The 18,563-nt window shown below is 31.6% G+C and overlaps 2 protein-coding genes across 3 annotated transcripts; one reads left to right on the top strand and one right to left on the bottom strand.

Annotated features, from left to right (window-relative positions):
* The first annotated feature begins 312 nt into the window (after positions 1-312).
* LOC139862752 (uncharacterized) lies at positions 313-2,688 on the top strand. 2 transcript variants are annotated; one of them, XM_071851380.1, is made up of 4 exons: positions 313-571; positions 686-764; positions 886-973; positions 2,258-2,688. In XM_071851380.1, the coding sequence occupies exons 1-4, from the start codon at positions 320-322 to the stop codon at positions 2,349-2,351; spliced, it is 513 nt and encodes a 170-aa protein (XP_071707481.1). In that variant the 5' UTR covers positions 313-319; the 3' UTR covers positions 2,352-2,688. The 2 variants fall into 2 exon arrangements, with proteins under 2 accessions (XP_071707481.1, XP_071707480.1); XM_071851379.1 differs by having other exon boundaries at positions 2,255-2,688.
* Positions 2,689-2,823: 135 nt separating this feature from the next.
* On the bottom strand, positions 2,824-4,423 carry LOC139864896 (dirigent protein 17-like). The gene is made up of 2 exons (XM_071853457.1): positions 4,372-4,423; positions 2,824-3,589 (listed from the first exon to the last, which is right to left on the bottom strand). The coding sequence occupies exon 2, from the start codon at positions 3,582-3,584 to the stop codon at positions 3,135-3,137; it is 450 nt and encodes a 149-aa protein (XP_071709558.1). The 5' UTR covers positions 3,585-3,589; positions 4,372-4,423; the 3' UTR covers positions 2,824-3,134.
* Positions 4,424-18,563: the final 14,140 nt, after the last annotated feature.

The raw sequence follows: 18,563 nt of genomic DNA, 5'->3' as shown, positions 1-18,563 counted from the left end.
TTGTTAATTAATCATAATTAATTGTAAAGATTAAATTTTAATTGTAAATTAAATTAATTTATGATGTCATTCAAGTGGGTTAAATTTTTTTTTAATTTTTTTCAATGAAGAAAAATAACTATTTATGATGTTATCATTATCATTATAGCATTATTTTAATATTAACTATAGATGGAAGTGCAAAAGTTTATTTTATATAATTTCGACAAATAATGAGTACAAAATGTCAAAATGTTATACAGTAACTTATATGAGAAAAATATCAAATTTTCGCGGCGGTATAGGTTGAATTGTAGAAGTAGTGGATACTGGATAAGATATGTTTGCGGTGGTTCCTTTTCCTTCTACTTTCGCCGCCGTTAAACCGGTGACGGAAAAACCACGACAGATTAAAGTCTCCTCCACAAAAACCAAGAAGAAAACTTCCGGCAGCAGTAGCGCTGGTTTCGGTACCAAAAAAACAGAACCTGTTTGGCAGTGTGTCAAGAATTGTGGCGCCTGCTGTAAGCTAGATAAGGGCCCCACCTTCCCTTCCCCTGAAGAAATCTTTGAAGCCCCTTCTGATATTGAGGTAATTAAAGGTCTGTTTCTGTTTCATTTTTATTTTGACATTAAAGCAAATTAACAATTGTTTAACGTTGTTATCTCTTTATAATTTGAAAAATGTCGTATTATGTGTTTTTAGCTATATAAAAGTTTGGTAGGCTCTGATGGGTGGTGCATACATTATGAGAAAAACACAAGAACATGCTCCATATATGATGGTAATTATTATTAACTAATTTGTGTATTTAAGTAACTATATATGACTATAATATTATGAGTATAAAGTTCAGGTAATTTACATATGTGTTGGTATGATGAATATATGATGATTGATTTCAGAGCGGCCTTATTTTTGTCGAGTTGAACCGGAAGTTTTTGAGACTTTGTATGGAATTGACAAGAAAAAGTTCAATAAGGAGTCTTGCAGGTTAGATTCTTCTACTGGTTTGTAATATACTTGTAAGTCTATAATTTCAGATCGATCATCGATCGAATGAAGCGTTTACTGTGATTAAGGTGGTTATTAACATACAATTTCTAAAATCGCGTTTTTAGAGATGTCATTATTAGACATAATGAAATTGGATATGTTAAATGTAACCTGAAGGAGACTATAAGCTATTAGCTAAAAAAGATGTTTGTGGTTCCAGTGGCGGAACCTGTAACACCCTAGGCAAATCTCACATCGCCCACATACATGAGTGATCATGGGATTATAAGGTAATACCCACGCTTAAATGACACAACGCGTTTTGGGATCACAGGCTGAGTAAAAGTGCGAGTACGTTATGGTTAAGCGTGCTCGGGCGAGAGCACTACCAGGATGGGTGACCTCCTGGGAAAGTGCTTATCGTGTGTGGTCGCCAAGAAAAAGCCGTGCGCCTGCGGGCAAAGCGGACTTGTGGTCATGTTAAGCTGGGGTGTTACAGAATGGTATCAGAGCCACTCATGTGCCGTTGGGGGTGGTGGGGCAAACCTCATCGAGGACGATGAGTCCCTGAGGGGGGGTGAATGTAACACCCTAGGCAAATCCCACATCGCCCACATACATGAGTGATCATGGGATTATAAGGTAATACCCACGCTTAAATGACACAACGCGTTTTGGGATCACAGGCTGAGTAAAAGTGCGAGTACGTTATGGTTAAGCGTGCTCGGGCGAGAGCACTACCAGGATGGGTGACCTCCTGGGAAAGTGCTTATCGTGTGTGGTCGCCAAGAAAAAGCCGTGCGCCTGCGGGCAAAGCGGACAATATTGTGGTCATGTTAAGCTGGGGTGTTACAGAACCAGGATTTTTTGTCACCGGGGGCGAAAAAAATTTTAAACCGTAGAAACTTTTTTGAGCAAAAAATGAAGGTTTTGGGGCAAAAAATAGAGGTTTTTAAGCAAGATTTGGAGGTTTTTTTGGCAAAATTTGAAGATTTTGGGGCAAAATTTAGAGGTTTTTGAGTAAAATTTGAAGGTTTTGGGGCAAAAAAAAAATCCACTGGGACAAAGTCGAAAAATCCAAATTTTTTACCGGTTCGTCTTTGGTTTCGCCCCTGTGTGGTTCATGGTTCACCGCAACCATTATAAATTTTCCGTTGAAAATGAAATCTTGTATCCAACCCGCCCATTTTGCCACTTCTAGCTCTTTGTTATGTATGCACGCGTATATTCTTTAAATGACATGCTTTTGGTTTTCGTTGCTTTGTATTTTCCGTGCAGTAGCTGCATAGATACGATTAAATCCGTTTGTGGCTCTCGATCAGAGGAGTTGGACAGATTCAAAATTGCTATAAGGAGCAAAGTTACAGAAAAATGATTGTGGTCTTATCACGTTCACCTTCATAGTCACAGGCGATCCAACTTTCAATGGTAGTGAAAACATGTTCTTTCAGTCTATCGAAAACAGTTGTGCTGGCTAGCATAGACTATATTTGTACCACTGAAAGATAGCAGACAACACATAGCAAAAAGTGTGGGTCCTACAAGGTTTCGAGTTGCAACAATAACCTCTAATCATTGTTATATTTGAGCATCCAGAATCATACTTCTTTCATCTCTGGTGTTTTGTTCTGTTTCACATTATTCTTGATTTTGTTATCCTTTTGTTATTAGACTCATACTCTAATCATTGTAATTTTCTGGAAGTGTAAGAAGATCTTTTGTAGTGATTAAGAAAATAAAAATATTTGTTTTGATGAATGATAAATTAGTTTACAAAACGATGAATGATAAATTAGTGAACAAAACGATTGACGATTATTTTAGATAAAAATGTAAAGCAACTACTGTAAAAATCAACCGATACATAACTTGTTTATCAATATAAAAGAATGGATCTAGCTTAACTTTTCTTTCTTACGACAAATGCTCCTAACTCCGTTCTCTTCATCTCAAGCCTCGCAAAATTCATAAAAAAAATTAGTAAATAACCATATCGAATGTCTTCCATAATTAAACTCATAGCAATACAAACTTCATGCTACTTTGCAACGATGATGTTATCATTTACTAATGATCTAAAAATAGTGTTTTTTTTTTTTTTTTTTTTTAAATGACTTCAATTTGTTGACGCAGATCTAAACCCTTTATGTCGACGATCTTAAGGTTTAGTCGCTGATTTCCCAGATTTTTTATCAAGTTTCTGCTTCTTCTTGATGACTTTTGATGCTAATGTCTTTAATGGAATTGCGACATCAATAGGTAAAAGCACTGGTTCCAACTCATGCCATTCGAGATCTTCAAAATCTCCATCCTCGTAAACCACTCTGTACCATCCCGTTTCTTGATCAAAGTTTTTAACTTTCCCATTGTATAATTTATTATCCTCAAACAACTTTTGAACTTCTCTGCCTTCTAACCAGTCACCCAACGACTCTGTTATTTTCGAGTCTACCTCACTTTCAACCTCAAATGCAAGAGGATTAACATTGTCATTCGTGCATACAGGTGGCACCCCATTGATAACCAAAGCAGGTTCACCCGGTATCTCATAAATTCCAGGTGTAAGAGAATCCGAACTACCTTCTTTGAGCGTCGTCTCCTTCTCCATCTCAACTGTGTAAAAGGTATATCAATTATCGATTATATCTTGAAAGAAGAACATAAACTACAAAATTAAACAAAGAAGGTAATACTTAACAATATATCCAATTTTAGTAAAGTAAAGCAATGCCTTGAATTGGCAAGAAGAATTAAGCCACTAGTTAATATTCCGTCTGTCAAATGGCAAAATTCATAATCAAAAAAGTTTAATTTAATTTAAAACTTAAACTTGAATATAAAATTTCCTTAAATGATTATCCCTCATTTCAAATGATTCATAAATAGTTCCTTCTACATTTGTTTTCTAAAACATACATAGAACTTTCCAAGAGGTATTAGTTACAAATATTTCAAATATCATGACAGTTGATAAAAAAAAAAATAAATAAATAACGATAAAAATAGGATAAATAATTCAGTATAAATCCACAATTTCTACAAATCCAGATATATGCCTATATTATACACAACTGAAAAATATTATACAATGTAAAATGTAAATAAATGATGCAAATTCAAAGCTACTAAAGAAAGCAATCAAAATGATTCAGGAAAAACACTATACAAGTGTATACAGCATTTTGTTAGGTAAAAATGATTTAATTCATGAGCTAAAGAGGAAATTGTGCGTTTCTACCTCATGCTTTCAGTCTACCATCATTGCATTAACACTAACTAATTGAGCAATAAATATTGTATCAGATTAAACTGTGTGTTCAAACACCAATTCCTTCAATTAAAATCAAAAAAACGTATAAAGATTTATATATCGGAACTTGGTATACGAAAGTTACCTACCGAACTGAAGGAATCTTCGATCGTCTTCAAAAACCCTAATCCCCAAATTTGGTCGATTACGATTTTGCCTCGCAATGATATGTTTATGCACTTTATATAGTCGTAATTTTTGGACTGACCGCAAACAAACCCCAAACTAAATCTTAATTACAAAATAACACCCAATCTTTTATCATTTTGCAGTGTCAGTGTATACGGTACGCAACTAGACTAGTTAAACACAAGACTAGCTTCGTTAGAAAAGTCCAATATAGAGATAAAAACAAAATAATGATGTTATGATGATGTCAGTAGCGAAGAAACGGTAAGGAGAGGAAAAATCAAGGTCGTAAAAGACGCGAGTCGGGGACGCGTCGGTCGGGACCTTGAAAGAACGAGTCGGTCGAGCTGGTGAACGGCGACGTGTTGGGCGTTGACTGATCGGTATCGAAAGGCCAATAAAAAATGATCTAATTACTATAACTTAGCTAGGGTAAATAGGATTCGTTCTAAGGGACGTAGTGGTTAAAAGCAAGCAATTCTCCGAAATTGGTTTTGTGATTAACTAAGATGAACTAAATGAAAGACTACTTAACAACCGAACTATTGGTTGAGTGGTAAAAAGTTTCTGTTGGTTATGGGCTGTATCCTTGATATAATAGGTGCAGGTTCAAATCCCGAGGGGGAGTTTTCTTCAAGGTTGTGCCTCTGGTATCCTTCACTCTGTGCGGGCCAAGCAGTTAACCAAAAGCATTCCGGGTACGCTTTGCGCGATGGATGCGATGAGTTTCTTCCTGATGGGTGCGTGTGTGGCAAATGAGAGGATTCGATGTCAAAATTGCTGTTCTAAAAAAAATGAAAAGACTACTTAAATAATAAAACTAAGCAATGGTGAATTTAAGTGAAAATGTAAATAACTAAGCAAAGAGCAAGGTTTGTAAACAAGTACATTAAAAGCCTGCCTTTATCCCTTCTCAATCTCAATTATGCATGCATTAGTTCAAATAAGTCTTTATGCTATTGAATCATCAGTTAAACCTGATAGACAATATTTTTTAGATTTTATGACTATGATCTTGAGCTCAAAAAATGTTACCTACACACGTTGTCTTTATCCCTATACTAAATTATAGTACTAGGTTAGATTAAGAAGAATATGTTAAATAACAATCATTTGTCTTGGAATAATCAATAACACAAACTTGCATTAATCAATAACTCAAAAGATTCAATGATTTCATAAGCCAAAAGACATAAGTGTTACAAAACTAATCGAATACATGAATGAACTAAGCATACAAAAATTGTTCATGAAAGAAATAAAGTAAGGAAACTAGCCACTCATGTTGAAGATGGTGAACATGACGATTTCTTGAAATTGCATGAAGAATACCTCCTTGATCTTGACTTGAATTCTTGATTGATGATGTTTAGTGAAGTTTTTGTGTGTGTTAAGGGCTCTAAAAACTGAGATTAAAGGTGTAAAATTCGTAGCTCTTAGGGTTTATATTTATAGGAGATTAGTGATTAACCCTCAAGCCAAAAACCCTCAAATTTCGAGCCAAAAAGCTGCACCCATCTCGATCCCACCACAAATTGCGGTTTATGGACCGCAATTTGCGGTCTCTTCAGTCTTCGCCGCAAAAACTACCGCAATTTTGTGGCCAAAATTGCTCTGTTCGAAAATCACGCCCACCGCAATTTACAGTGTCCAGACCGTAAATTACGGTCTTCACTGTTTCAGCCTTACTTCTTCACTTTTAGCATCTTTTTGCTCCAACTTCTTTTCTCACCCGAAATACACGAAATTATATCAATGTACTTTATGTTTCCATCTAAATATAGGCACTTTTATTATTTTTAAGTACAAATGATCGTGTCAAATAATGACCAACGTTAATTTTTTAAAATGGTTTTATTAATATATATTTATATATTAAATTATATAGAAATTGAATCTTAAAATATAAACCACATTTAAAACAAACATGAACATTTAACATTTATTAACAATATTGCAATTTCTATATAATATTATATAAAAATTGATCGACTTTGACCATCTTTGATCGACTTTGACAGAATTTGACCGACTTTGACCAATTTTTTCCGACTTTAACCAACTTTGACCGACTTTGACCGACTTTTTATAGTTGATCGACTTTTTACAGTTGACCGACCTTTTACCATTGACGTGTCAGTCATGCCTACAAAACGACGCGTCGGCCGACTTTTGCAACACTGGAAAAAGTACATATACTCCGTCCCAAATCTATTGTCCTCAGAAAAAAACCTCCCACATGTTCAATCTTTTTTTAGCGGACATAGTTTAAGAAAAAATGACTGACACATGTACTTTTTTGTTAACTTTTCAGTCTTACCCCTTACTTTTAACCCGTCTTTTTGTTTTATAAGTATAAAGTAGGGGTATAAAAGAACATATCACATTTTTTTCTTTTATGATAGTGGACAATTAATATGGGACATCCTAAAAAGAAATCTTGAACTATAAAATTAGGACGGAGGGAATACATATATTTACCCTTGTGAACAGAAAAACCTTCCATTACAATTAGTATAATGTAGTACGGAGTACAATACTTTTTTGAATTTATGTATTGTGTATCATATAATCATACATATTTTGTAACTTTGTATGTTGAATGATTTTTTTAATGAAATTTTAAATTTGTTTGATATATGGTTTTAACCGAAACCGAACCGAAAATCGAATTGAAAAGTTAAATACAAACCGAAACTGAACCGAATTCAAATTTTGGTTTGGATTTCAGAAGTTGACAAACCAAACAAACCGAACCAATTAAACCGAAAATCGAACCAATGAACACCTCTAACAAGGGTTAAATTAAAATGAGAACTAGTGAAATTATGAAATTATGAGAACCAATTTTTGTCTAAATATCTTTAAATGTTTTTACAAAAATAGAAAACAAACAAAATAAATTAAGTATAAAACATGTATAAAAGTGTTTCTCAAACACGGTTTGATGGTTTGGTACATGTCACCACAAAACGCGTTTTTCAAACACCATTTTGTAACGACCCGACTTTTTCGACTTTTAATTATACTTTATACTTTCACGAAACTGCGTATTTGTACGTACTGAGTTAGATTATATTCTGGGATCATAATTCATGTTAATTACTTTCGTTAATGCCTTGCAACGTGTTATTAAGTACTTAGTTACTTAATTTGACCCTCGAATGCATTTATGATCGTAGGTGTCACTTATCGTTTAAAACGCGTTGCGTACTTGGTACACGTTAAACTTTTGTCATAATTGGAGCGTTATGACGACTTAAACATAATTGTTATTTATTAATGACAATTACTTGGGTTGATGGTTTCTTAATTACGCTTAGTGTTTACTAATGCACACTAGTTAGTTTTAATGGACTTAACACCTTATTGGACCTAGTTTATTAAAGGCCCAACCTACTCAACTTAATGGACTAGTTAGTGGACTAGTTAATGGACTTGTTAATCCATTAATACATGAGACAAAATCCACTTAATATAAAGACAAAGTTTAAGCATGCTAGTGTACCATTACTTACACATTTTAACCTTACACCCCATGCTACCCAACATCACAACACCACCATGTACTACCACCCATGCAAAGCAAATGGTCCCCTCATGCCACCCCATAACCGTAGACCTATGTACCCACCACCACCATTCTATTTTTTTTAAATTTCATTCATTTCATTCACAAAACACACACACACACACACACACACACACAATTCTCTAGTTTTCTCTCTAACTTTCTCACACTAAAACCTTGAAGAACTTGTAAGTTTAAACTCTAATTCTTCTTCTTTTTCTTTATTAATCACGAAATCATCATCATTTAAGTTCAAGGATTTAAGTTTTGTAACTTGAATCTTCATAACTCTTGTAGATTCAAACTTTGATTCGAAAGTCTTCAAGAACATGAAGGATTCAAGCTTTTTAGCTTTGAATCTTCATTATCTTGTTAGATCAAAGTTTTTGATCATACATATTTTAACCACAGGGTTAATATGCCTGTTCAATGCGTAAAAGGGGGGGTTTAAGGATCTTAGAACAAGGCTCTCCGGTCCGGCTACCGTGAATAACCCTGGCCGACATGATGATGTCGGTGGGGTGGCCAAGTGATTAAGTCCACCTTCGATAACGTTCGTTGATCAGAAGGCCCCATATAAAGGCTGTAGGTGCTAGTCGTCGAAGAACTAACCTGTTAGCCTTGAGAAGACGAGAGATGATGCTGGTTACGTAAGATGTGTGATTGATGATTGTTACGTAACGTTGTTGTGTTCTTAGAATGATAATAAGGGTTTGTATATATAGGCAAACCCTAATTCTAGAACCATCCGAGATAATGGTAATCTCTTCCATAACCAACTCCCCCAAATCACGGATATAATTATGGAAAATATACTTACTTGGGGACCAAGTAACCGCCGTACCAGGAACATAGGCATTCGATACGAATCCGCATGCCGCATACCGCATACAAAGTAAACGCATACGCATGCCAGCGAGTGCCCGCATACGTATGTATTGCGCATGCGGGTTGCGGTTTCATTAGTTTTATAACTTAAGATCTCTTTATTTATGTTAAAAGATCAAAACTTATGTTTATGATCTTCATGTAACTTGTTGATCTAAATCTTTACTTTAAAGATCTTCAAGAACACTAGAAATCCAAGCTTTCTAGCTTTAGGTTTCTACAAAAAGTTGGTTGAAAGATCAAGTTCATAAACTTATGATCTTCTTTAAATTGTTGTACTTTAAGTTTGTAACTTGTGTTTTCATTAAATAAAAGATACAAGCTTACTAGCTTGAAGTCTCATAAGTGTGTTAAGAAATCTAAGCTTTCTAGCTTAGGGTTTCATTTTTGTGTTTGATCTAAGTTATGTAACTTATGGTCTTCTGCTTTGTTTAAACCAAAGCTCATAAGCTTACATTCATTTTTCTTTACAAAATCTAAGTTTCATAACTTATGGTGTTGTAAAAGTTGAAAGTCTAAGGGGCTGTTTACTTTTTTTTTCATTAATCTCCTTAATGAATATAGATAGCAGTATTGATAACCAAGAGTTATATGCAGTAAGAAGAGAATAAAATTTGTTGTTTACTTTTGATACTGAATGAAGTGCTTGAATAACTATAAATTACTACTTTACCCTTAAATATTATTTTACCCAAATAATTAGGTTGAAAATATAACTTTGATATTTGTGGGCAAAGACCCTTTTCACAAAGTTTCCATGAGCACATCTAAAATCTTCGAATCCCTCTGAATATTTTACCTTTTCACAAAATCCTTTATACTTTTTCAATATTCTTTTCACAATCCTTCAAGTGTTACCAAAGATAATGATAATGATGGAGGAAAAGCAAGATCTGTGACGGAGGTTACCAAAGACCCTTTTCACTGTAGCCCTTTAAGCCAAAACGTTGCTAACCACCACACCGCTTCCATCGTTGACGGAGGTAAACCAAGATTTGTGACGACCGACGTCACTGAAGGAGGTCCTCTCTGCTTCATGAACCTACAACTTCCAGCAGCTCACTTTTTTCCTTTAATTGCTCTCTTTTTCATTTTAATAAAATCGATCCAAAATTGAAAAAAAAACGTGAAAGATCATTGGAGAAGTATATAGAACAAACATCGATCAATTATTCGAGATTGATTGATAGTTGCAGTGTAGGATGGTTTTCAAATTGGGGGTTGAATGCTATTGTAGAAGCAGATGATAAAAGGGGTATATAAGTAAAATAATGTGATTAATTACATCCATATGGGGAGGACACATGTTTTCAAGCTGACTGGTAATCCTTTGATATAGCTTTCCATTCAGAATTAAGTCAAAAGTAAACACCTAAAACCGCTGACCGAATAAGACCACCATAACATTAAGCCCATTAATCCATAAATAAATAGGCCCTAAGTTCTATGACTTAGGGTTTCATCAAGAACATAAGATCTAGACTTTCTAGTCTAAGGTCTTCAATATCTAGCTAAGATCTAGGTTCTATAACTTAAGGTCTTTCTTATTTAGTTTGAATAAAAGTTTATAGCTTAATAGAACTTGTACTTGTGTCAAAACTAAGAATTCGATGTAACTTTGGTTCATCATCTTGCTCAAACTCTTAGATGAGTTGTATATTATTTCTTAGTCTTGACTTTGTGTGTTGATAGTTAAAATTGGTTAAAGTGATGCTAAAATATCAAGAGTTATACACTTGAGGCTTATACGCATTAAGGATGAGAACCGTGATGAGCATCAAACACCAAGAAACCCACCAGAGCACTTGTTTTCTATTTTTTAGGGTCTAATCAGACTCCTGGGACTTCTGAAAAGCTGATTTCCAGATAGTTCGGTTCGATTAGATGACATTTTGTTTAAGACTCTCCTAAATCCGATATACGGTTTAGGATTTATAGCCTTCCGAAAAGCACTACGCTTTTGTAACGACGTGCTGAAATTTCTGACCTACTCGCGCTTGAACCGTCGCCACGGTCAAACGACATCGAGTTAGGATCTGAAAATTTGACAGCAGTAAGAGGACTCACATACGGAGCCTTGGCCACTGACCGTACGTCATTTCAGTTTGTATAGAGGTCGTAGCAGCTGATTGAAGTCAGCCCTTTGTTTCGATCTCTATTCTTGTTTAAAACTTACTTTATCTTTTACGTATGATGATGATGATGATGATGATGATGATGATGATGATGATACTTGTGACGACCCGAAAAATTTCGACTAATTTTAAACAAACTCTCGAAACGATATTATATTTTTGACACAATAAGCAAAGTCTGTTAGGTTGAGTCTCAAAAATTTGAACTGTTTCATATATTCAATTGACCTTCGACCGCTTCCGACGATTCACGAACAGTTAATTGTAAATGAATGTGTATATATATAAAGTATATAAAAAATAAATATTAAATGATTGTAATATTCGATTGATATTCTGATTAATATTAAGCAAGTTAAATATGAATTTATATGATTTTAAAATAAACGGTGATCCGAAAATGGTTTATATAAATTTTAGACTTATTAAAAATATATCTAGAAGCTAATTAATAAATCACACTTTTTATATTTTACCCAAAATTAAGTGGGACAGTTGATGTAATTTTCATTTAATAAATTAATGACCAATTTTATACTATAATGAACAAAATAAATAAATATAATTTAATTAATTTAAAAATTTGGAATTTTTCTGTGGACTTTTATTCGTCACTGATTAACAACGGAGTACGAAATAATATCCCTAATATATATGTCGACGGATTGTGCCAATTTAAAAGGGCTGCTATCATATATTGTTATTAGTTGCTTTCATGTGTTCCCTCACAATCATATCAAGTCAGACACATGCGCATTGAGATATACTGTGCTTAGTTGAATTTACTGTGTTTGATTTATCACATTTCCATACTCATAGATATTTATTTACTGCTGTTGATTGTCAATCATCATCCATCTATATCTATATAAGACTAAAATATATATATATATACATACAGGGGGATATATAATATAGATACATAAGTAAAACTCCTTGCATATTTTTGTAAATATGTCGACCAAGTAATGTAACACCTCGTTTTCCCCGTATATGATTTATAGGTGTATTGTGTATGTACGATAGGCGTATGAAGGGTTTGGGACATGTTCGGGTGTTGAGGTCTTGTATGCAAGAAAATGACTCAGATCACGCTGTGTGTCGCGGCGCGACAAATGTGTAGTGACCCGGGAATTTCCGACCAAATTTTAAACTTAATCTTTATTGATTTCTACACGTTAAGCAAAGTCTGTAATGTTGTGTTTATATAAGAAAATGACCTTTGACTATTTCCGACGATTCACGAACCTTTAATCGCAAATAGAAATATATATATAAATAATTATACATGAAAATATATATATTATAAACTAATTATATTAATGAACTATTATGTAATTACGATATAAAACCTAAAGTTGTTAAATAAAAAAAATATTTATTTAAAGTAGATTGAATATGCAAAATTTATCAATGTTAACAAGGTATTAATTGTTATACTCTGAGATTATTTATTACAATATACATATAATTGATATATTTACCTACTTGATAATCAAATCAAAATTTTATATACATTAGTTGATATATATATATATATATATATATATATATATATATATATATATATATATATATATATATATATATATATATATATGTATATGTAATTTCCATACATAATTATTATTATATGTATATTGTATATATATATATAAAAGATATAAATATTATGTGTTGAAATTTATAATATCTATTAGGAAATAATATAGTAATTAGATATATAACAACTATATACATAAAACATTATTAATGTATTCATATTTACATATATATAATATATGATATAATAACAAGTTAAAAATATTATAGTAATGACAATTATATTCTTACTACTTTCATTATTATTAAAATCATTATTAATGATATTAACAAATGCTAAATATTAAAATGCTAGTAAATTTAAGATTATGATTACCAAAACAAATACTTAAGTATAAATATTATTATAAGAGAGATTAAAATTATTAGTTAGTTGTAATTTAAATATTATTGGTTATTATGATTAATATTATTATTATTAATATCATATTATTATTATTTTATTATTAATAATAATATTATTAGTAGTATAAATATATATACACTTGTTTTTTTTCAAAAATTCGAATTTCATACAAATACATATATAAACAGTTATACAAAATATATAAAATGAGTTATATATATATTTAGATAATCATATATACAAATATTTATATAAATACAATTATATGAACAAAAATTATATAAATTGGAAATTACGTACGAAGGGGGCCTGATGTTGTTTCACATAGCCATCATACTATAGATTACTTGTTTTTTTTTCCTCAAAATGGAATCAGATTACAGTATCAAAACAAAAGTTCTTATCTATCAAATTCTTCTTTTAATTTTTTTATTCTATTTTGGTACCTGTGAGTTAACTGGTCGACATTTTTTTTTATAAAACAAGAGACCACCCTGTGATATTGATAAAAATTCGTTCACCTTCTACACCTTCAACACAAATTGTAACAGTCTATAATCGATCAAACCTGTTAAAACAATTTTTTTTTAAAAAAAACGAGCAATACCCCTTTTCTTGTTTCCATTTTGCCAAACCTCAATCTTGTATTTAATTTCAAAATCGGTAAATGCAGTTCTGTTAGGAACTTAATACTAAATCTTTCTGCAAAAGTTGAAGTCCCAATTTCTTTTATTGCTAACGAATTTTTGAGTCAAAGTTTCGAAAAATAAAAGTCAAACATTGTTCTTTACACAAATTCGTGTTAACTATTTTGTATCAAGGTCAATTGACGAATTAGAAAGTTTCCATGAACGTTTTAGAATATATTTCATGTATAAATCTTGGTCCAAAACGTTCTCATATTTGAAATCATTATTTTTTTTAAGAAGTGCTGCGACAGCAGCTTGTTTTTATTTTTTTTTTATTTTTTATTTTTTGATTTCAATTGATAATAACACTTGATATTGAATTGTTATTATTATTTGAAGAATATAAAAATGGTTGATTCATAGTTTTGATATTTAAAGATCATGAATGTCGATTGTTTTATTTGAGAAGAAGAAGATGATAACTGTAAGCATAGGGTTAAATACAATTGGGCATCTCTTAAAACAGAAAGACAGCGTTGGAGGAACGGTTTGAGGGGGATGTCGGGTTTCGAGAGGTTGAGGGTTCGAGCCTGGACAGGGCCAATCTTTTTTTTCTGAATTTTATTCTTTAAGGTAGCCCATTTTTATTATTATTATTATTATTATTATTATTATTATTATTATTATTATTATTATTATTATTATTATTATTATTATTATTATTATTATTATTATATTTATTATTATTATTATTATTATTATTATTATTAATATTATAACTATTATTATTGTTATCATTATTATTACTATCATTATTATTATTATTTCTAAGTAATTGTTATTATTGTTATTATGTTAGTTATTATTATTAAAGAAGTGATTATTAATATAATTTAGGACATTAATATTATTATTGATAGTATTATCATTTAGAAATGTTTTAATATTATCATTACCAATCTTATTGATATTATTATTATTATTATTATTAGTGTATTATGATTATTAGTATTATTTTTAATACTAATACAAGTATTAGATATCTATTATTATTATTATTATTATTATTATTATTATTATTATTATTATTATTATTATTATTATTATTATTATTATTATTATTATTATTATTATTATTACCATAACTTTGGTTACAATTATAATTATTATTAACAAAAGTATTTTATTAAGATTACCAATAATAATAAGATCGTTATAATTATTATTACCAAACATATTATATTTGAATTTATCATTTAATACTAATCATAGATATATATAGATATTAGCTATTTTAATTACATATAACTAAATGTAAAGATAAAAATTAATTTTTAATATATATACAAAATATACAAATATAACATAAGATATATTATATATAAATAAAATGTATATTTAAATAGATTTTAGTATAACTTCTATATAACAAAACATATATAAAAATCTATATAATTAATGATTGAAATTTTGAGATTTCTATTAAATGTTTTAATAGATTTACAATTGATATAGGATCGTGAATCCGAGGCTAACCCCGCAATGTCAATATAGTCATATGTATTTTTACCACAAAATACATTAGGTGAGTTTCATTTGATCCCCTTTTACTCTTTACATTTTTGGGGCTGAGAATACATGCAAATGCTTTATTAACTGTTTTACAATATTTATATGCGTGAGTTTCATTTGATCCCCTTTTACTCTTTACATTTTTGGGGCTGAGAATACATGCAAATGCTTTATTAACTGTTTTACAATATTTATATGCGTGAGTTTCATTTGCTCCCTTTTTAAATGCTTTTGCAATATATATTTTGGGACTGAGAATACATGCGCTGCTTTTATAAATGCTTTACGAAATAGACACAAGTGATCGAAACTACATTCTATGGTTGAATTATCGAAATCGAATATGCCCTTTTTTATTAAGTCTGGTAATCTAAGAATTAGGGAACAGACACCCTAATTGACGCGAACTCTAAAGATAGATCTATCGGGCCCAACAAGCCCCATCCAAAGTACCGGATGCTTTAGTACTTCGAAATTTATATCATGTCCGAAGGAGGATCCCAGAATGATGGGGATATTCTTATATACATATTGTGAATGTCGGTTACCAGGTGTTCAATCCATATGAATGATATTTTTTTGACTCTATGTATGGGACGTATGTTTATGCGAAATGGAAATTGAAATCTTGTGGTCTATTAAAATTATGAAATGATTATTTATGATAAACTAATGAACTCACCAACCTTTTGGTTGACACTTTAAAGCATGTTTATTCTCAGGTATGAAAGAAATCTTCCGCTGTGCATTTGCTCATTTTAAAGACATTACTTGGAGTCATTCATAGCATATTTCAAAAGACGTTGCATTCGAGTCGTTGAGTTCATCAAGATCATTATTTAGTCAATTATAGTTAGATATATTATGAAATGGTATGCATGCCGTCAACTTTAGGTGTAATGAAAGATTGTCTTTTCAAAAACGAATGCAATGTTTGTAAATGTATCATATAGAGGTCAAGTACCTCGCGATGTAATCAACTGTTGTGAATCGTTTATAATCGAGATGGACTTCGTCTGGATGGATTAGGACGGGTCATCACAGTTGGTATCAGAGCGGTGGTCTTAGCGAACCATGTCTACATTAGTGTGTCTAACTGATAAGTCGTTAGGATGCATTAGTGAGTCTGGACTTCGACCGTGTCTGCATGTCAAAAGTTTTGCTTATCATTTTATGTCAAAAATTACTTGCTTATCATTCTTAGAGAATCACTTGCTTATCATTCTTAGTCTAGACACGTTTTACTGCATTGACTGCATGAATAGTGTATAGACAAAATTCATATCTTAGCGTATCTGCTACTTCATATCTTAGTGTATCTATTAATATACCTTTGCCTGACAACTTCCGTAGATTCTCCCGTAACTTATGGGATTTTAGTATTATATATGCATATGTAAATTATGTATTGCAGGGTACTAATCTACATCCTATAATCCATTTCTTATCGAAAATCCTTCATCTGATCATACGAGATGAATCCTGCAACCAGTTCGAGTCCCTCAGATTCCGATAGCTATTCCGATAGTTATTCCGATAGCTATTCCGATAGTGATTCCGACAGCTATTTCGACATAGATGTTCGCCTAAGCTCCGAAAATAGCGTCATCAGCATGAATCAACCAATCAGCCATTATCAATTCATCTGATGGGTTCGTAGTCGACTTAATTAATGGAAACGCGCAGAAGGTAATCCCTTCCACCAACTTAATTCACCTCTTGACAATGAACCTGAAGCATTTACTGACGAACCTGTTCGAAACACCATTTTCAGTCTCATTTCCAGGATAACTCGACAAAATTATATTCTATCCACAATTCCAAACCTTATTCATCCGCTCGTTTCAACCAACAATCATCCTGGAGTAATAAATCAACGAACTTCGCGCTCGAATAATCAATTCGAAGAATATGGTGCAAAATGTGCCAGCTTCAGCAACATCACCGGCACCAACAGTACCATCAATAACAGCACCAGTACCACCAACAACCCAAGTTTCAACATCACACGCCTCAACATCTCATTCCGTACCTCGAGTATAATCACCGTTCTACGTATCGTTCTACATCAATTATTTTCGTCCTTCATGGCGATTAAGTAATCTCTAATGTTTTAGAGATTATGTATTCTAGTTCTAACGATAAATCAAATGAGATTAATATCATATTAACTCATTAAATCCACGATTTACATTTGAAGAAAATATATATGTATATATGTTTTCATTAAGATTGTAATTAGAAATTCTTTTGTACAAACTATTAATGGTGAAAATATTTTAACGGGTAGGTAATACCCGAGGAAATATTTAACTTTCATATTAACATGTTATACTGTACATTTTTCAAATCCGATTCAACAGTCATTTACTATCTTACTTACAACCACCTATATACATATCCGTTCACCACAGAATAACCATATTCATCCAATTTCATATTTGGATTTTTATTTATCACAATCCAACAAGTGGCATAATGAAGAAAACATTGGACAAAATAAAAGTTGTTAGAAACAAACGAATTAACTAATTGAAATTTTGTTAAGAATCCATGCCAACTGTTCCTAGCGAACTGATTACATTTTAGTTATCGCAGTTTATTTATCGCAATTTAATTATCGCAACTTAATTATCGCAATTTTATTTATCGTTATTTAAATTCTGTTATTTACTTTACGCATTTAATTTATCGTCATTTAATCTCTGTTATTTATTTTAAGCACTTTAAATATCGGGACACGTATACAAGGTTTTGACATATCATATCGACGCATCTATATATATTATTTGGAATCACCATAGGCACTCTATATGCAGTAATGATCGAGTTCTCTATACAGGGTTGAGGTTGATTCTCAAATAATATATATACTTTGAGTTGTAATCGAGTCTGAGATGTATACGGGTCACGACACGTATTAATTAATTCGAATATTATATATTAAACTATATATATGTATTATTGGACTGTCAACTGTGGACTATCGACTGTGGACTAATAACATTAGACAATTAAAAAAATGAATTAAAATATTGATTATAATATATGAAACTAAACAATTCTTCAAGTTTGCCACTTGATTTCATCTTAAACGCCATTTGTATCTTGACAATTCTAATTTACGTTCAAAGCCTTCATGATTCTTGAAAACACCTCAATCGAGAGGATGAATCAACCGCATTTCATCTACGGAAGAAAAGATCGATGTATATAATTATGCACTTGAAAACAATAGGAACTTGTGTAAATGTTTAACACGTATCTGTGCTAACTTCTTTGGCGTGTTATTATCGAAAATAACTTTACAACACCTCTCCAAATTAGCCAATTTTGTCACAGCTCCAACAAATCAACTTCAATTTTCATTCGAATTAGCCTTATTATAACCTCGATATATAAGTT

This window comes from Rutidosis leptorrhynchoides, chromosome 8, assembly GCF_046630445.1.
Source record: "Rutidosis leptorrhynchoides isolate AG116_Rl617_1_P2 chromosome 8, CSIRO_AGI_Rlap_v1, whole genome shotgun sequence".
NCBI lineage: Eukaryota > Viridiplantae > Streptophyta > Magnoliopsida > Asterales > Asteraceae > Rutidosis > Rutidosis leptorrhynchoides.
The sequence above is the reverse complement of the archived record's forward strand: the minus strand, read 5'-3'. Positions and strand labels throughout refer to the sequence as shown.